The sequence below is a fragment of the Microcaecilia unicolor genome, chromosome 9 (genome assembly GCF_901765095.1).
Source record: "Microcaecilia unicolor chromosome 9, aMicUni1.1, whole genome shotgun sequence".
In the NCBI taxonomy this organism is placed as follows: Eukaryota; Metazoa; Chordata; class Amphibia; order Gymnophiona; family Siphonopidae; genus Microcaecilia; species Microcaecilia unicolor.
Window position 1 is genome coordinate 147,930,075 of NC_044039.1, and position 21,152 is coordinate 147,951,226.

Consider the following 21,152-nt stretch of genomic DNA (forward strand, 5'->3'; position numbering starts at 1 on the left):
TCAGAGTCGCAGGAATTACCCTATACATGGAGATTAGCAGCAATAACTTTAATATTGAAGCCGGGGAAAAACCCCCGGCTTTGTAGCTCCTACAGGCCAATCTCGCTTTTGAATGTGGATTACAAGCTATTTACAAAGATATTGGCCTGCAGACTACAAAAACAGATTCCGGGTATAGTTCATGAGGATCAAGCGGGATTTATAGCGGGGCGACAGACGTTTGACAATACCAGATGTCTGATGCACATTATCCAACAGGTGAGAGACGACCAGACCCCAGCAGTATTGTTATCAATCGATGCAGAAAAAGCATTCGATAGAGTGGACTGGTTGTTTCTATTCCAAGTATTGCAATGGGTAGGGATAGAGGGGAAGTTTCTGAGTTGGTTAAAGTTACTATATCAAGGTCCACTAGCAACTTTAAAAATTAGTGGGTCTTATACAAGAACATTTAAGCTCCAACGTGGGACCAGACAGGGATGTGCGATATCTCCACTTCTTTTCGCTCTGTCACTGGAGCCGCTAGCCTGCATGCTTAGGAAAGATGGGGAGGTGAAGGGAGTGGTGAGAGGATGGAGAGAACACAAACTTATGCTGTTTGCCGATGATATATTGCTCACAATTGTGAAACCAGAAACTTCTATAAAGAGGGTAATAGAACACCTCACGCAATATGGGAAATTATCAGGGTTTAAGCCGAACTTGGAAAAATCCACCTTTTTGAATCTCACAGTGCCTCCCAAAGAATTAGAGGTTCTTAGGACTGAATTTCCCTTTGTGTGGGCGAAAAAGACTATTAAGTATTTGGGCATACAGATAACCTCACAACTAGAGGGGCTATATGCAGCTAATTTCCCCAAGAAAGCAGAAGAACTTTTTCAGGAATTAGACAGATGGGAAGGACTCAATATATCTTGGCAGGGGCGCATACATGCTATCAAAATGATGCTGCTACCGAAATTGCTGTACTTATTTATGGCAATCCCGATCCCAATACCTGCAAGCTTTTTTACAAAGCTAAATCGCAAAATGTTTGCATATATCTGGAGGAAACGCCCACCACGAGTAAGGAGATCTATGATGTTTCAAACATGGAAGAGAGGAGGTATGGGAGTCCCTAACTTTTACCTATATTACCAAGCAGCCCAGATTAGGGTCTTGGCAGAGTGGTCACCTGGGGCATCTAAGAAATGGCTTCATTGGGAAAGAGCATGGTTGGGCAGGCGAGAAATAGAAGATATTTTATGGGTACCAAAAGAGGAACTAGTGCCCACAATAAGAGCAATGCCTATTGGTTTGAGACATCCTTTATGGACGTGGTATCAATTGAGGAGACGTCTGTTTCCGGAAAGAGTGTATTATCGGCAGACAGCAATACGTTGGGCAAAAGGGTTTTCATTGGGGAGATCGGAGAAGATTTTTGACAAATGGGCCCAAGCAGGGTTGCGCACACTAGGGCAAACATGGAAAGATGGAGAAATGATTGGTTTTGCAGACCTTCAGGAGGAATATGGTCTGATAGAGAGAGATCTTACCTATTATTGCAATCTGCGTAATTTCCTTATGAAGAAAGCGCAAGACGAATTAGACCTAGCTGAAACAGATCTAGAACATGCGATTATTAGAGGAGGAGGCAAAGGAGGGATAACACGTATATACCTGGCTCTGCTGGGACAGACTGATCCTCAGGTACTATATCAAAGGAGATGGGAAGAGATATTGCAGAATACATACTCCACAATGGTGTGGAAAAGTACTTATAAATATCTACTTAAGTCATCCATAGCACAAACGGTGAATGAAAATGGTTTTAAGATGTTTTATGGGTGGTATTACACACCAGACCGACTACAAAAGATGTTCCCGGAAGCATCAGGTCAATGTTGGCGGGAATGTGGCCATAGAGGCACATTCCTACATATATGGTGGTCCTGTGAGAAAATAAAAGAATACTGGAAAGAGTTACTGCAGCTGGTTGATACAGTTATACAAAGACAATGCCCATGGAGGGCAGAACACTGCCTTCTACATTTTAAACCAGATGAGATATCTGGCTGGCAACACAGACTGGCGACTCAATATTTTGTGGCAGCAAGGCTTGGAATAGCCCGGGCATGGAAACAGCTGCAACCACCAACATTACAAATAGCAACTGGAAGAGTTGAATACTTATACCAAATGTCAAAGCTGACAGCCATGCGAAGAGGCTCCATGCGGATTTTCAACAAAATATGGACACTTTATGAACAGTATAAAGAACAATCAAACACACCACTGGGATAGGGAGGGAGGGGAGGGAAAGTTAAAGTTAGAATTAAACAAGCTTGATGTGGAAAAATATGTTGATGAACAGCCGATTGTTGGCTATTTTGTATTTGAGCAATCTTTAATAAAAAATCTAACAAAAAAAAAAAAAAAATTTGTGTACGTTAGAGACCCAGAATATTCAGTTTCATTGCATTCATTTTCACTATGGATATCCAGAAAATCCAACTGGCTGTGATGTCACCAGTCTTGTGATTATAGTTCAGGTAGGAAGTCCTTCTGCAGCTCAACTCGTGAGTGCTGCCCCAGTGTTTAAAAATGGTTTAATTGGTAGAATTAAACTAGAGTGATTCAAGTACAAAAATCTGCAGCTGAAGCCTTTATGACCATTTTCATTTTGAGCTTAAAAAAAGAAAACTTTGTAAGAGGAATTTCATTGTCAAGCTTATACTGTATATTATAGACTTCACATGGGTTATGATATATGATATGATATAGTACTTGTATTCTGCCAACTCCCAAAATATGGTTCAAAGCAAATTTCAACTATAAATGTAAAAGAAAAAAGTGTGATCAAATACTTAGGACAAGAACCATCAAACATCTTATAAACCCAACAGGCCTCAGTTGCACTTCAGTGTCATTTTTCATACAGATGGTGGACTGCCCTGGGGGTTCCTCCAGGCATGTGCTCAGTTAAAGACCTGTCAGATTATTTGGAGATGACTGTGCAAAAGACATCATTTTTCAGTGCCATCCACTCCCTACCTCTCCATTTGTGATAACCCTGCCTTTCCGCCAGGGCAGGGAAAAAGTGTGTTCTCTTGTTGGACACAGCAGGGAACGGTCTACCTATTGCAAGTTCTTACAAACGAGGGCAAGATGAAATCTTTTGGGAACTTGTAGATGGAATACTCACTTCTACACAGAGATTATTTTGCTTATCTTCAGCTACAGCACTGTGTGCATTCTTTATTATGGACAGACTTAGCAGAGGATGTGCAGGACACCTTGGAAGAGGCTCTCACTTTGGGGTCACGGTTGCAGGTATCCCTCACATTTCATCACAAGTTTCTTCAAAACACATCGAAGGAAGTAGATTATGCCCTCTTGGCGTACCAATGGTCAGTAGATATACAAATATCACTTTCTTCAGATCAACTGAGGACCTTTATACTGGGTATATCAAAACATGTCTAACACATTTTGCATGGAGAGACCCTTTATAAGTTTGCGTTCCATTTGTTCATATCCCCACATCAAGCCCGTCAAGCGGGCTTTTCTCCAACAGGGGCATGTCTCAAATCCAAGGCCCCAGAAATTAATCTCAGCCACATGCATGCGTGGCGTCCGAGAAGAGCTCAGCACCATGTTTGGCAAGTCGGTCTGAGTTCCGACCTGACCGAGCTGAAGAAACAGAGTTATATTTGGCATGGTATAAGTCATTGCCCCTGAAGACGCCTAGAGTGAAACACAATTGTGTTGATATAGTGGAGAAATTAAAGAGTTGCAAGAAAAGAATATACAGTTCAGTGAAGACAAAAAAAGCAGAGGAGAGACGGCAGTGGTGGCAGCTCTCCGGAGGATGTTATAAGAACACTAGGAAGAAAACATTTAAAGAACCAGGACTCGCAGGAGATATAAAACGACCCAAGTTAAGGGAGTACAATAGACTTGTGATAGCCTTTCACAGGACTCTGAAAGAAACAATTAGAGCAATTACAGTAGTAACGGTGGTCACAGGGAGGTAAAATGACCACATAAAATGGGTGTATAATTGATGTATAGTTGTATCCTTTAGGCTTCCTGTTACAAGAGACCTGGTTTTGATATTCACTGCAGTGGATATGATTGATGTATGATTGTAGTGAGGTGTACGAATGTAATGCGAGTGAAGGTGTGAGGATAGTAGTGTTAATTTAAAATTTTGAATTTATGGTTTATAAAAGAAATAAAGAATAAAGACATAAAAATCAAAGGACAAGTTACTGGGAAATGTGATTATTGTAACTATTTGAAGAAGTTTCTCACGTGGGTAAGGATAATTAAAATAATCTAAAGATAAAACAAATGCACTAAGATGGAAAAATGCTTCTCTGGTAATAATGTTCTAATGTGCCTAAGTTGATGTAATTTAAAAAATACATCTTTAGTTGCAGCATTAATTTGAGGTTCATTGATAGAGATGTCCAAAAAGACACCAAGTATCTTTGATACTTTTTCCACTTTTACGATTAACCTATCCGGTAAAACTAATTCTGTAGGAATGGCATTCTCTTGTCTGCTAAACCATAGGAGTCTGGTTTTGTCCCTATTTAATTTGAACCCATTTATAGTACATTGGTCTTCAATTCTATTTATACAAGGTGAAACACTTGACAAAATGGATGAACTGTCATTGTTAATCGGTATTAATACAAACATGTCATCTGCGTATGAGAAATACATAGACCCAGTGGTGGAAAAACCATGACAAAATGAATACATATAAACATTAAACAAGGATGGTGAGAGTGGAGAGCCCTGGAGCACACCACAAGGTGATCTCCAATCTGATGAAAGAGCATTTGACATTTTTACCCTGTAAAATCAGAGTAAGAAATTCTTGCATCCAATTCAAAACCTTACCCGTTATACCCAGCGTACTCAATTTATATAGTAAGATGTTGTGATCTACTGTGTAAAATGCAGCTGTGAGATCAAACTGTATCGGTACAGATGACTTACCCCAAGCAAATAGTGCTTTCACTTCAGTCGTGATTGGCAATAATACTGCTTCAGTTGAATGGAAGGGCCTAAACCCAAACTAAATGATGTAAATTAAACTTAGGAAATCAAACAGTAACTCTGCCACATAGGCCTCTAAGAACTTAGCAAACAATGGAATACTAGCTACAGGCTGATAATTAGCAGGTTGCCTAGCATCCAGCTTTGCACCCTTAAGAATTGGTGTCAAGATTATATCACCCAGTAAGGATGGAAAAGACACCATTTATAGAAAATTGTTTTCTATGGTTACTATCCACTCAGTTGTATTTTCTGGGGGATTAGCTATCAAGTAAGCCAGACAACTATCCAATGTACAACTGGATTTGGAATGGGGTTTTTTTTTTTCAACAAATTGTAGCTTTGTCAACTGTTGAGAGGAAAATCAGACCACAATCTGTCAGCTGGGATAGCAGTCAAACACACTAAAAGAGGTTGAATTAACTACTAATTCTAAATTAGGGGTAAATAAAGTTCTAATTTTATAAATTTTCTCCAAAAACTAAGAAGCTAACTGGTCAGCAGAAGGACAAAGCAGAATGTCAATATTATCTGAATTCAAAGTTGTCAGCCTACAAAAGATATTAGTTTCTTTGAATCTAAAAAAAACTATCTTCTGCCTGAGATGTGTAATATGCACATTTAACCGATTGGACTGCAGCCTTGTATTGTGTAAAAACTGTTTTATAATTTGTCTCATGCACAGCTTAAAGGCTCCATTTGTGTTCATTTAGTTTTGCTGTTTTTCTTGTCATGTTAGTGATGTTTAGGCATTAATTTAGATAGTTAACAAACAAATGTGTAAAAATTGCAGAAACTGACATGGAATATCTTTTTTTGACTTATGGAATTCTTTCCAACTCCTTTTGCTCATGCATGTCTGTGTTTGTACACATGCTCATGTCTTTGTATTTATGTTGCTTGTGTGTGTCTCTTTTGCATGCATGTGTGTGCATACATATGCGTTTTGTATATTTCTTTTTTTGTTTGTGTATGCAAGGGACAGTTTGAAAGGTGCTGGAGTGTGTGTGTGTGTGTGGGGGGGGGGGGGGGTAGCCATTTGCAGGATGTGGGCCAGTTTGTGGAGGACATGGTGATGGGCCAGTTGCAGAGGTGTGTTTTTTTGGGAGTGGGGAGTTAGTTTTATCAAGTTGTAAGGTTGAGTAAGTAGACAAGGAGGAATTCTCTTAACTGTTTCACTGTATGTAACTTTCTGTACTACAGAAGTTGTAATTCCTTCTCCTACTGAAATGTATTGGGTTGTTTTAGTTGGGGGGAGGGGAGGAGGGGTAGCTTGTTTCTTTAGAACTCTCCAGTATGATTTGACCTATTTTCTAATTGGATGTGATGGTTTTTTGTTTTTTTTTTTTACTGGATTTTTCTATTATGTTTTTGGAGAGGTATTTTGCCCCCATACGTATGAACAGACAGATATTTCTTGACCCCTTTTGTATAATTTTTCCCAACCTCTATTAGGTTGGAGCGGGGGTGATCTCAAGCTAGCAGGAGCAGTGGGCTGACCTTTTTACCATATGACCTCTTTGGTGTCCCAGTCTGGATTCAGGTTTTAGTGTCAGCTGAACCCTAGATTTGGCAACAGAACTGTCTAACACAAATATGAGAGACAGATACTTAACCCATAGGAAAATGCTGGAGGTAGACGGTGGCAGGAGATACATCCATTGCTGGAGAGAGTGCAGGAGAGAGATATACCCTAGAGACAGCCTGTCGTGCAGAAATCCAGTGAAAAAACACAATTCTGCAGCAATGCACAAGTACTTAAGAATAAGAAGAGAAGGGGTCTGTGTTGAAGAATTTCACTATATACAAGCAAAGGTGGATAGCCTTTATATTTGTTGAACTTTTTTTAAGCAGTCTTGTTTAATACATTTTAAAGCATTTTTTAAAGTGTTAATTTTGACCCGTACTGGGAATTGTTTGGCTGATGTACGTCTCCTAACTCCTATTCACTTGTTCAGTACCCATGTCTGTTTTAGTCATTCCCACCATAAATAACTCCCATATCCCTTATTTGTCCTGTTTGCCTGCCTTGATTAGATTGTAAGCTCTGTTGAGCAGGGGCTGTCTCATACATGTTTGGTGTCCAGTGCTGTGCATGTCTAGTAGCTATAGAAATAAGTAGTAGTAGTAGTATGTTAAAATCTTTCATTGTAGTGAGCCAGGCCCTGACATTTAGAGCCTGGTTCTCAAAGGCTTTTTACCCATTCTGAGGGCAGTTTTGCAACTTGGTGACCTGCAAGATAGTTTTCAAAGGGAAAGTCCGCATGACTTTCCCTTTAAAAATCCAGTGCTACGGGATAAGGTAATTGTGGGGATTTCAAACTGACATTTCTAAATGTAATTTAGCTTTGCTGTTCAACCCCACCCCAAGTGCTGCCCTTTTTGCTGCAGGTACATGGAATAGGGACAACTTTCAAAAGTGATTTCTCCATTGATAAACATCCCATTACAAGAAGAAATAAGCTTAGTAGAATAACCATTTTATTTTTGAAAGAGAAAGACGCCCATATTTCGACCCAACTCGGGAGATGGGCGCCTTTCTCCCGTGGGCACCCAAATCGGTATAATCGAAAGCCGATTTTGGGCGCCTACAACTGCAATCTGTCATGGGAACGGACAAAGTTGACAGGGGCGTGTCGGAGGCGTTGTGAAGGCGGGACTGGGGCGTGTTTATCGGCCGAGGAGAGATGGGTGCGCTCGGCCGATAATGGAAAAAAGAAGGGCACCAGAAGCGAGAATTTGGGTCACTTTTTCTGGACCCTTTTTTTTTTCACGAACAAGTCCCCAAAAAGTGCCCCAACTGCCTGGATAACCTCCCCTGACTCCCCCAGTGGTCACCAACCCCCTCCCACCAAAAAAAAGAACTTAAAAAAATTTTTTTTTCCAGCCTGTATACCAGCCTCAAATGTCATCTCCATCACAGCAGTATGCTTGGGAGGTATTTAAATTTTTTTTTTATTATTGTTACAAGTGCCACCTAGGCCCCTCCGAAGGGACACCACCTTGTAGTGGTGGAGGGGCTTCCGTGTTTCAATGACTCAGAGGGCTATGCTGAAGGGTTACCCATATCAGACAGGCCTCTGAGGAGAAACCAGACAAAGAGTGTCCCAATTAAGGAGAGTGAAAAGATGGTGACCTGAAGCTCATACACACAACGGCCCAGCTGACCTCTGAAGTTTTGTCTTTGTTTACTTGAAATTTCCTCTCTGCACTTGCAGTTACCTTAACTGAGAGGAAGGGGACAATCAGGGGGGTCAGCCGCCAATGGCCAGCGTTTTGTCCCCTGTGCAGCAAGTGTGGGACCGCTGCGTGACGAGCTGCCCACAGATGACTGGGTTGGTGAGTCCTTTGATTAGCACCGGCGAAGGAGCGTCGATGCTCTTGGACCTGGAAACAACTTCATCGCTCCCGAATCATTTAACCACCATGTCCAAAGGAGTGGAGGAGTGAGTTAGGAGTGTATGCTGAAACGGAAGTCGTTTACAGCTGAACTCGTGTCGGCGGTGCCACTCCTAAACCCGCAAGAGCTATCAGCTTGGAGTTTTTGGCTCCCGTGGAGGTTACATTGAATATCATCTGGAAGGCGCTCCAGGACCTAACGGTGGTAGTAAATAAGTTTGCTTCCGATATAATCTTATTAGTGAGCCACATGGATAATCTAATTGAATCCTTTGAGAATTAAAAATTGATACGGCAAATTAAGTTCTACAGGAATAGGAAATGGTTAAGATTTTGAAGATGATAATAGACCAGAAAATTTTGAACAAAATGAATATTATTACAGATGATTAATATCGAGATTGTTGTTTTCCCAGAGTTCAGGGTATGACTCCTAAAGTTTTTTCCTCTGAAATGATTCCTCTTAGTATATTTATTCAAAAGGAGTGAAGCCTGTGAAACTGGGATTACCTTAATCAGTGGGAATTGAATTAGAGACTCAAGTGTTTGTATTGTTAAATAATTTCTGGTTTTAAAAGAGAAAAAATGAAATCAGTTGAATTATTTCCACTAATATTGGACAATAAGTATGTTTCCAACGAAATAAATTGACTATACACCGTTCTGGGTATGAGCCAACCAGACGATCAATGTGGAATAATGATTCAGATAAATAATAACTGGGGATAATCAGGTTAATACCACGTTTTCTTTGTTTACTGTTGTTTAATTGATCTCCTTCTCTTGTTTCACTCTCCCTATTTTGTGGTCTAAGGAAGAGTTTATAATTACCTGATTGAAATAATTCTTGTATTATTTTGTCTGTATTTCTGGCAAGTTATTTTAGTGCTTGTAAAATTAAATTCTTATAAATAAAATTTTTAAAAAAAAGTGCCCCTAGGGTGCCCGGTTGGTGTCCTGGCTTGTGAAGGGGACCAGTGCACTACGAATCCTGGCCCCTCCCACAACCAAATGCCTTGGATTTGTTCGTTTTTGAGCTGGTTGCCTTCGGTTTCCATTATCGCTGAAAAACGATACCGCCCAGCTCAAATCCGCCCAAAGCCGATGCATTTGCCCGGCACCAACCGTATTATCGAAACAAAAGATGGACGCCCATCTTTTTCGAAAATACGGTCTGGCCCGCCCCTTCACGTACCCGTCCTCGGAGATAGACACCCATGGAGATGGGTGTTTGCGTTCGATTATGCCCCTCCACGTCCTTTAATCTACTTTTGTAGAGACATGATTCCTCCTTAGTCAAGTGTTTGTATTAATTTCTGATTCACATAAAGGTGTTGGTTAACCAGTTACAGTAAAATGAATCTTACACATGTTCAAAATGTATTATATAACGATGAAATATATAGCATACCTTCAGGGAGTTTTTATAAACAAGTTGCGTAGATGTCACAGCTGTGCATGAAGTGGAATATTGCAAAAATACTTAATTTTGAAGTTATCTTTACACTTGCTTGTTGTGGTCAAAGGTTGCTAGAATCTAGTGCTGCAGTTCTCTGTGGTCTGCATATGAACTTCCTCCATTTCATTTTTAATTCTTCCACTTAATTAGAAACAGATATATTTTTTATTCAAAACTGTGGTAAAAAAAACAAGCTGCTTATTTCACAAACCCACCAGCCAAAGAACATGAAGGAGGACATGAGAGTGACAACTGCTTCTGTGATGACATTACAATGTGTTCTAATTTGCTCATCAACTGCATGACATTAGGGGGTAGGATTGGGTAAGTTATATGAGAAGATTGGGTAAGGGCTGCACATTGCAGTTAGTGTATGGTACTTAGTGCATTGTCACTTGTGTAGTTAGCATAAGTATATCCTTACTAATTGTGAATAACAACATGTGGTAAAGAACTTTGCTATGTGGTAACTGCAGAGCAGTTAAGTTAATTTATGCTGTTAAAGTATTAATATTGTGTGCAATTTTGGTCACTACATCTCAGAAAACGATATAGTGAAATTAGAAAAGGTACAGAGAGAGGCAACAAAATTGTAAATGGGATGAGATGATTTCCCTATGAGGAAAGACTAAAGAGGCTAGAGCTCTTCAGCCTGAAGAGCTGAGGAGAGATAGCTTTGAGTGGAATGGAACAGGTAGACATGAATTGCTTTTTACTCTTTCCAAAAATACAAAGACATGGGGACATGCAATGAAACTACTATGTAGCAAATTGAAAACAAATGTGAGAAAATATTTTTTTCACTCAGTGTATAATTGAACTCTAGAATGTGTTGCAAGCAGTTAGCGTAGCAGGATTTAAAAAAGGTTTGAACAAGTTCTTAAAAGAAAAGTCCATAAGCTATTATTAAGATGGACTCAGCTTGAACATCATGAACTCATGGGCAAATGCATTCCAACTAAAACTCAACACAGAAAAAACACAATGTCTCATCATCTCATCCCAATACAATACGAATAAACCCACAAACATAAACACCCCAGACTACACCCTTCCTATCTCAGACAGCCTGAAAATTCTCGGTGTTATAATCAACCGAAACCTCTCACTAGAGAACCAAGTAAAATCTACAATAAAGAAAATGTTCCACTCAATGTGGAAACTCAAACGTGTGAAACCATTCTTCCCGAGGGAAATATTTTGCAACTTGATACAATCAATGGTACTAAGCCATGCAGACTACTGCAATGATATTTATGCGGGATGCAAAGAACAAATCATAAAGAAACTTCAAACCGCTCAAAACACAGCAGCCAGGCTTATATTTGGAAAAACTGGATTTGAAAGCGCCATACCCCTCCGAGAAAAACACTGGCTCCCAATCAAAGAACGTATTGCTTTCAAAATCTGCACCCTGGTTCATAAAATCATCGATGGCGAAGCCCCCGGGATACATGACAGACCTCATAGACCTGCCAACCAGAAACACAAGATCAGCACGAACATACCTAAATCTCCACTACCCAAACTGCAAAGGACTTAAATACAAATCAACTTATGCATCCAGCTTTTCCTGTATAAGTGCACAACTATGGAACACACTGCCAAAAGTCGTAAAAACTACATATGACCACCTAAACGTCTGGAAATCACTAAAAACAAACCTGTTCAAAAAGCATACCCCACCGACCCAACTTAAAAACCTGAATCCCTGCAACACAACGAAACCAAAGCTCATAATAGACATAAAATAACTCTTCCACTCTAAAATCCATAATGTGTCTGTCACACATGAACCTTATTCTACCATAATATCACTTTGTATTTGTCCATACTAGAATTGGCGAACGCCTCTATGATACTATGTAAGCCACATTGAGCCTGCAAATAGGTGGGAAAATGGGGGATACAAGTGAAACAAAAATAAGTAAATAAAAAAACCCACTGCTTATTTATGGGATAAGTACTACTACTACTACTTATCATTTCTAAAGCGCTACTAGACGTACGCAGCCCTGTACACTTGAACATGAAGAGACAGTCCCTGCTCGACAGAGCTTACAATCTAATTAGGACAGAAAAACAGGACAAACGAGATAAGGGAATATTAAAGTGAGGATGATAAAATAAGGGTTATGAACAAGTGAATAAGGGTTAAGAATTAAAAGCTGCATCAAAAAGGTGGGCTTTTAGCTTAGATTTGAAGACTGCCAGAGATGGAGCTTGACGTACCGGCTCAGGAAGTCTATTCCAGGCATATGGTGCAGCAAGATAAAAGGAATGGAGTCTGGAGTTAGCAGTGGAGGAGAAGGGTGCAGATAAGAGAGATTTACCCAGTGAACAGCGTTCCCGGGGAGGAATGTAGGGAGAGATGAGAGTGGAGAGATACTGAGGAGTTGCAGAGTGAATGCACTTATAGGTCAATAAGAGGAGTTTGAACTGTATGCGGAAACGGATAAGAAGCCAGTGAAGTGACTTGAGGAGAGGGCTAATATGAGCATAACGACACTGGCAGAATATTAGTCTTGCAGCAGAATTTTGAACAGATTGAAGAAGAGAAAGATGGCTAAGTGGGAGACCTGTGAGAAGCAAGTTGCAATAGTCTAAGCGAGAGGTGGATGAGGGTTCTGGTAGTGTGCTCAGAAAGGAAAGGGTGAATTTTGCTGATATTATAGAGAAAGAAACGACAGGTTTTAGCAGTCTGCTGAATATGTGCAAAGAAGGAGAGGGAGGAGTCGAAGATGACCCCAAGGTTACGAGCTGATGTGACAGGAAGGATGAGAGTGTTATCCACATAAATGGAGAATAGGGGAGGAGGAGAGGTTGGTTTAGGGGGAAGATGAGAAGCTCAGTCTTGGTCATGTTTAGTTTCAGATGGCGCTGAGACGTCCAGGCAGCAATGTCAGACAGGCAGGCTGATACTTTGGCCTGGATTTTGGCTGAGATTTCTGGTGTGGAGAGGTAGATCTGGGAGTCATCAGCGTAAAGATGATACTGAAAACCATGGGATGAGATCAGAGTACCAAGGGAAGAAATATAGATGGAGAAAAGAAGAGGTCCCAGGACGGATCCTTGAGGTATGCAACTGACAGTGGGATAGAAATAGAGGAGGATCCACCAGAGTATACACTAAAAGTACGCTGGGAGAGATAAGAAGAAAACCAGGAAAGAACCAGAGCCCTGAAATCCAAGTGAGGACAGCATATCAAGGAGTAGGCTGTGATCAACAGTGTCAAAAGCAGCAGATAGATCGAGAAGGATGAGGATAGAATAGAGACCTTTGGATCTGGCCAGGAACAGATCATTGGAGACTTTAGCAAGCGCTGTTTCAGTTGAATGAAGGGGGCAAAAGCCAGATTGAAGTGGATCAAGAATAGCTTGAGATGAAAGAAAGTCAAGGCAATGGCAGTGAACAGTACGCAAAAGTAGCAAAAAATCTTACTTTTTTGGGATCATGCTAGGTAATTATGAACTGGACTGGCCGCTGTTGGAAATAGGATTCTGGACTTGATGGACCTTCAGTTGTCTCAGTATGGCAATGCTTATGTTCTTCTGTTCTAAAAACTTACTGCAATTTAGTAAAAGAGCTGCTGTTGATTGATGTAGAGTGCTTAATGAGTGCTAATTAATAGACCTTTAAACAATGTTTTTGTTTTAGTAAGCATTGAACGTTTTCTTCAGAAATGATGAAATCTTTTAAAAATGTATTACAGTTCTTTGGTATCAGGAGGGAGCTGAGGGGAATGGAAATAGTTTTCTGCCTCATTTGCATTTGAGTTTTTCCTTGGCACATCATTATTTAATGGCGCAGGTGTTCCTCTTTAGCCTTTTGGAAACAATTTTAGGGGGGTTAGCTGGTATGCTGTAGGAAGAATAGTTTGTTTATTGTAAGAAACTTCTATCTAAACTGAAATTTTCACACTGCAATTTATACAACTTCCTCAGCATCTAGCTGGATCTAATAGGATCTGTATGAACCCTTTTTTCTGGGTTGCTTTCTTTTTTGAATTGGTTTGAGGAGAAAATATTCTTCACCTTTAGTCTAAACATTTGTTAGAACCTTCCTTTCTGTTTGGGAATGTCTGCCAGTGGAGAATTGGCGATCTTTTATTTTTTAAAGGAAAGCTTGATGACTTGTGAGTTTGTCATTTCATCTTAGGCTGCTCTAGTGTATCCAGCCAGACCCGAGTGGTAACAACATTGGTCTTCTTTATACGTAGTGGAGGTCATTTTAGAAGCATCTGCGTGTCTACATAGCAACACTTGTGCATGTAGACTGCATACATATGCAAATGGTAGTTTCAGAATGCACCATTTATACATGTAGATGTACCGGGATGCACAGATTCAAGAGAGCTTGGTTTGGGTGGACCAAAAAACTTATACATATTCTTCCCATTTACATGTATATTTAAAATTTCCCCAGCTTTTGCACCAGCTTCAAAGCAAACACAAGTTTCATAAAAAGTGTGTGTTTTGGCCAGGGTTTTAAATGAGGTATTTGGGGTGGAGGAGGGGAAAATATCTATTTTTGCCTCCAAAATTAAAAAAAACCCTTGGCAGTTTTGCTGGCTAATTGGCACCATTTATATGTATAGTGTTTGTTTTTAAAATTGGGCCAATGTACGTATAAGTGCCGGCACTTTTACATGTGAAAATTGTGAAATTACCACTGAAACATACAATCACTGGCACTTAGATTTAGAATAAGGACGAGGGAAGTACTTCTTAACTTTAGTGGCCATATTTGGCTGCACGCAAAGCAGTCCTATCTTTGGCTGATTTGACTTTGGTCAATGCTGAATATCGGCTTGGCCGGTCAAAGTCAAACCAGTCAAAAGTAAACCGGATATTGAATGCCACTCACCAGAAATGGCCTGACATTGAATATCCGGTTTTAGTGTTGATCGTGGCAATTAGCCTGTCTAACTCCCGCGGTCTGACTATCAGCCTCCTAGTGTTTATGGTAAGATTTTCAATCCAGTTCAGTAGTTCTAGGGTTCGTATTTTCACCACTTCAGTGAAGTAAGAGTTACATATCCATATTAGTATACCCCTCCCCTGTTTGAAGTGAGGCTAACTAAACGCAGTAGTATCCCTCACGAGTGCACCTACCTTAAAAAACATAATCCTGGAGAGAGCTGTGTTCTTTTTAGGTTGTTGTAAGAATAATCCAAAAATGATGGTGTTTGTGAACTTTCAAGACATACAGTAGCTAAATTTTCTGTGTTGTAGGTTTGCCATTCTTTGTGGTCAGTTATCAGATCATGAGAGCATCCAGAAGCGTATTCAGACTGGATACGTCTTTAAGGTGAGTGAAGAGAGCTCTTCCATCTGGAGGGCTCAGATATTATATGAGACTTGGGAAGTAGGGTAACAGCAGAGTCCCTGTGTCAGAAATTAACTGGTGATGCTGTCTGCTTCTGTAGAGTTAGTTTAACCCTTTTGTACCCTGAAATGGTGATGCCATAACAGGTCTTTGTAAGCCACATTGAGCCTGCAAATAGGTGGGAAAATGTGGGATACAAGTGCAATAAATAAAATTTATTTCATGCATATTCATTGTAGGTATCTGAAAATCTGGTTGGCTAGGTGTGTCCCAAGGACTGGATTGAGAAACCCTGGCCTTTTTTGATGAGATGCTTGTCAACTGCAAGCTTTGAGAATTGATCCCTATTGAAATTAGAGCTGTACTGAATAGAATATTTTACTATTCGTCCGAATACAAATAATGAAAAATATTAATGGGCCAAATACCAAATCCAAATATTGGACTTCGAGTTTTAATAAAAATAATTAAAGAAGTCACGTGAAATCGGAGATCAAGTGTTTATTTCCGTAATATTTAGCACAATAGAGCCCCAGATTATTTGTATTTGTATTTGAATATTCAGTCAAATACAAATAATGTATTTCGGGCTGAATTGAATCAGTGGCATAGCTACGGTCAGTGGCGTAGGAAGGGGGGTGGGCGGTGGGGCGGTCCGCCCCGGGTGCACGCCGCTGGGGGGGTGTCGGCTCCGCTGGTTCCCTGCTCCCTCTGCCCGGTAACAGGTTACTTCCTGTTCCGGGGCAGAGAGAGCAGGGAACCAGCGGAGCCGACGCAGCTCCCAGCGACATGCTCTCGGGGCGGTTCGGCCCTCCCGCCCATCCCTCGCCACTTTTCCATGTAAACACACGCTCTGGGGGGGGGGGGGGGGTGCGCAGCGGCGACCTGCCCCAGGTGTCAGCTGCCCTCACAACGGCACTGGCTATGGTGGCCTGGGTCCTCCAAATTGGCTCTGGGTCCCCCTCAGACTGGCAGAGGTCCCCAACCCCCACCACTGAAGCATTTTTCACGTGCTGGTCTCGTCATATTGCCTACCCTGCTCTTCTCAGTCAAACCGTGCACGCTCGTTTTAGTGAAACAGCATGCGCAACTGTTCGCGCATGCTCAGTTTCATTAAAACGAGCATGCATGCTGCGACTGAGAACAGCGTAGGGCAGGCAATGCGAGACCAGCGGGGGACAAACGCTTCAGCTGGCGGGAGTTGGGACCCTCGCCAGCCCAAGGTACCATTGTGCAGTGGGAGAGGCAGGCCAAAATTTGTCCCCCTCCACTTTGGGCTCTGGCCCCCCACCTCCTGTCGAGGCCTGGCTATGCCCCTGAATCAAATAAGCATTTTCTGGACAGTGCTAGTTGAAAACCATGCAGATTAAGGCAGTATGGGCCAATAGAAATCACAAGTGAGAAAAGGGTTGGGACATGCAAAGTGATGGTAGAGCCAGTGACCAAGTAAGGTCTGCAGTATAATACTAGGTAGTGAGATGTATTCAACAAAGATCACACTGCTCATGCAGTGGGAAGCTATAAAGGGATATATGGACTTCAGGAGTCTAGGAGCTTGGATATAATGGCATAATAAAACACTTTGCAGTAGTCTCCCGTACCTCTAGTGGTATTTTCAGCATTCTTAGTATTATCACCGTCGTCTGTAAGCACCCAGGCTGATGGTGGATTTATAGTTCTCTGTTATTTTGGTGAGTGGGTTTAGGCTGGGTGAAGGGAGATTCACTGATTTGGCGCTCTAGTATTTACTTTTTGTACCAGATTTGTTCTGCTTAATACTGTGTTAATGAATAATAATAGAATCTACCTAAGGTAGGGTTGGCTGATACAAAACAATTTTAATGTTTATTATACTATTTGGAGAGAGTAAGTTTATTTCAGTATGTTGTAAAACTCTGCATTTTCTTTAGGAACACATTGAGAAAGCAATTTCTCTAAAACCGGATGATGCCAAGTCTTACTATCTTTTGGGCAGGTGGTGCTACCAGGTAAGAGAGCCATCTTCGTTTTGTTCTCGCTTGCTCCATGGAACTGTACTACAGTGCATTTTAGGTTCTGTCCTTGATCATAAAAGCCATTCCTGTTCCCGTTTGTAGAATGTTGTATAGATATTTCAGTGTCTCAGTCAAAGGAAGATGTGGGTAGGAAAGGAGGAGTGCAGCCATGCAATTCTCTATTTAAATTGGTTTTTGACTGTAACCACTCAGTGTGTACAGGTAACCCTCCTAACATTTCAGTTTTGCTAGAAACGTAATGCTTGTTTTGGGAAGATAGGTAGAAAGATGTTTGCTAGAAGTAATTTTAATAATGTCCAGTGTTCCCATCAATCTGTTCCCATATGGCTTATTACGGGAACATTGGACACTAAAGGGTTACATGCCGAAAAGTTGATATATCATTTTTATAATCTTAATTCAGGATCTTTATTGGCATTTTATTGAGTGTTTTTTTTTAATGGGCTTTGCCCTAACATACATTGTAAATACTTCTTAAATCAGGAGTTTACCCCTCATCATTGAAGCAGGCTGTCATGGGCCATTTCCTGAAGAATTCAAAATTTGATAAAAGGCAATCCTACCAGTTATCTCCTAATTTCTAATCTTTCCATCTTTCAATAAAATTCTAGATTATCAGCTTGAAGATTTTTGGGTGAATACTGTTCTAGATCTTTTTTTAGTGTGGCTTTATGTGGCACATCCATTAAGAGAGTGTTACCTTAATCTGTCTTGAATTATCCTCATCGTGTAATACTGTAGACCGGGAGAATCTGCTTGCATCCCTTAGTCTTGACTTAAAATTTGAGGGACCATGTTCCAGTAGTTTCTTGGAGATGTTGAGGATTTGGTCTCCTCTTGGAGGTTACTGCAGTCAGATGTTCCTTGGGGCTCTTCTCTTTTTGCTATTGTATTTAATGTTTATTTTGAAGCCATTGGTAGTTCTTTTGTGGTCTTTGGTATGTGTATCTTGTTTTAAATTGATCCTATGGAATCCAGTAGGGTCCCCCCCACCCACCCATTTGTGATTTACACTGGCAACACAGATTATTTTGCATTGCAAATCCATCTATTAGGTTTTGTGAAAGTTCATTAAGCCAGGCAGCAGCTGGCCAGATGAGCTCCAAAATCTCTGCTGTGGCTTTTTTTTTTTTTCAGAAATGCAGCTGATTTGTCATATACTTCAGGGTACATGTTCCCATTTGTTATATGTTGTTGCCATTTCTCCTCAGATTGCTAACCTTGGATGGCTTGAGAGAAAAACAGCTTCTGCCTTGTATGAAACTCCTCCTACTGCTACTATTTATGATGCACTGCAGAACTTTCTGAAGGTACTGAGTGTTATGGTTAAAGGATATTTTTAAACCATCTGATAATAATATTTTGGGTGCAGTAATACATGTACCTATGAGATGCTGTGAAATAAATACTTCTTCTTTAGTGAACTGCCTTGCACTAGACACACAAATACCTTACCACAAAACACTGATTTTGTTACCTAATAAAAATCCTTATTCTGAACTGAATACAGTTTGTTTTGGTGGTTGTCAGTTTGGTGAGGTGTGGTGCGTCTGGTCAGACTTTGATGGTTATGTAGTATGGGTATGATGTTGCTTTCAACGAGTGGGGTGGTTAGTGTTAGGTGGATCAAGGATAAGGAGTAGATTGTTAGGATCAGTTTGCCGGTGTTCATTATGTGATCAATTTGCGTAGGGCTGTTGGTATGCCGTGTTAGATGGGTACTCACAGTTAGATGATCAGAAGGATTGCCCGAGGGTGCAGAGGCTCCGTAGTTGTATCATTGGTTGGGGATAGGGATCTCCCCAATGCACTGGGTTCCTTAATTTTAAGAGCTGAGTCACTGGAGATGGGTATCTCGGTGAGACGGCCTCAGTGCAGGGTTAAGGACGGTCCAAGCAGGCAGGTACAGGGGCCCCGACTTCACCTGGGGTGTGCCTTTGCTCAGGCTCCTCACCTTGGCAAGTTCAGCTACTTGATTTACTGCTGCCTTTAATTCCCTTCGTGTGTTAGAAGCAAATAAAGTCCTTGGACTAGAGATGCTTCTTTTTTTTTTTTTTTGTACTTCACTGGCTCCCTTTTCTCTGAAAGTTAAATCAGGTAGTAGATGTGTTGTAAGTCAGCTAGTTCTGTATCAAACTCAATTACTCTCTCCCACTGACTCTGTCCCTTGGGAAGGAGGGATTTGAATCTTGATGTGCTCTGAGAGTTGTGGGAAAAGGTCGCTGTCTGTGCCTTGGCGGAGGGTAGGTATCAGCCTCGGTGATTGCACCGATGGTTGCACCTCTATCCTGCTCCTTTTGTCTCCCACCTCTGTCTCCGCTACTCTGCGTGTGCGGCACTTCGCTCCCTTCCCCCACTGGCCCATACCTCACACCACACTAAACGCCTCCGATGGCTGCTCCACTCTCCTGCTCCTTTCACCTGCCCTCCATCTCCACGTGTGTGGCGTTTCTCTCCCTTCTCCCGCCGACCAACGCAGTGTGCAGCGACGGTGGGCACAGCAGGTGGCTTACGATGCAGGGGTGGTGCAGGCAGGCGTGTGGCCTGCGGTGCAGGAGGTGGTCGGCGGCAGCCAGCGATGCTGGAGATGGATGCGGACGAGCGGGTGGTCGGTGGTGTTGGAGGTGCTGATAGCGGTGGTTCCAGGCGGGCTGGAGGTCGGCGATGTTGGAGGTAGGTGTGGTGGACGGAGGTCGAGGCCAGGGCTGATAGCGCTGTGGCCCTGGTTGGAGGTGGTTGCGGTCGGCTTTCTGCAGTGTCCCTGCCCGGACTGGATGTCTGAGTTCTGCAGTGCTGCCCGTTCCACTTCCCGGTGAGATCTGGCTGGTCTCCGGCTGGTTTCTGGCCAGCTCTGTACGGGGTCCCTGGAGCTAACTGCTCCTTGACTGTCTAGTCAGCGGCCATCTTAGTATTTGAAATTTTCCCTCAGACATGGTCTATCAAAATTCTCCTTTTTTTTCTTCTTTCCGTTTTCTTCAGGCAGAGCAGCTAAGCCCAGGATTTTCCATGGCAACAAGGGTATATCTTGCCAAGGTAAGTGATCACTGTGTCTTTTTTTTTTTTTTTTTTTTTTTTTTTTTACTGTCAACAATTTACCATTTTTCCTTAAGATTGAGCATAAGGTAGGTGTCAAAAAGGGAAACGTATCTTGGGTGCATCTGTGTAGGGGCATATAGGTTAATTTGTTAAGCCAAAGTTTTACTATTATGTAAACATAAACTTGCAGTAATTGTGTATTAAAAGGGGATGGGTTTAATAGATTTCTTGTCCTAAGCTTCAAACAAGTAGTGACTGATCATTAGAGTCCCACAATGAGAACAACAAAGCAGAAGAACCAAGTGGGAAGCAGAAGAAGGCTCAGCAAACAATGGGGTGGAAGTACAACAATACTTTAATGGTCAAAATACTCTTCATACTAAAACTTCATACAAGACTCGACATGGCACCGTGTTTCAGCACAGAGTGCCTGCCTCAGGAGTCTACAATAAAAAGTATACACTTACAACCTTAAAACAAACATAATGTAAGAGACCATAAAAAAATTTAAAAATAATTATATACTAGGTAAATGTATAAAATGAATCAATGTGTACCAGAAAATACATAATTATATGTAGATGTTATACACACAGTACAAAAGAATGGACAACATACTGATTGTACTACTGTTGAGACAATCATGTTATTTATTTATTTATTTATTTATTTTTAATGCAATCATAAAAAATAATGCTCACAACAAGACTATGAAAAAAGGTAACTCCAAGGCTCAAAGAATACTGGAACCTAATTGGTGGCAAACCTGCCTATCAATAAATATATGAACGTGGGTATGCTATACAGTTTGGACTTTCTGCTGATCTTTTTCAAGACCCTGAGATATTTTTATCTGCAGCAG

At 41.3% G+C, this 21,152-nt stretch overlaps 1 protein-coding gene across 5 annotated transcripts in view; it reads left to right on the plus strand.

The window, feature by feature from the left end:
• The window catches only part of RMDN3 (regulator of microtubule dynamics 3), a 122,813-nt gene that overhangs the window by 88,260 nt on the left and 13,401 nt on the right, over positions 1-21,152 (plus strand). For all 5 annotated transcript variants that reach the window (XM_030214727.1, XM_030214726.1, XM_030214728.1 and 2 more), the window contains 4 exons: positions 15,146-15,221; positions 17,150-17,227; positions 18,466-18,564; positions 20,234-20,287. In XM_030214727.1, coding sequence (XP_030070587.1) covers positions 15,146-15,221; positions 17,150-17,227; positions 18,466-18,564; positions 20,234-20,287 — 307 coding nt within the window. The remainder of the gene's footprint in view (positions 1-15,145; positions 15,222-17,149; positions 17,228-18,465; positions 18,565-20,233; positions 20,288-21,152) is intronic.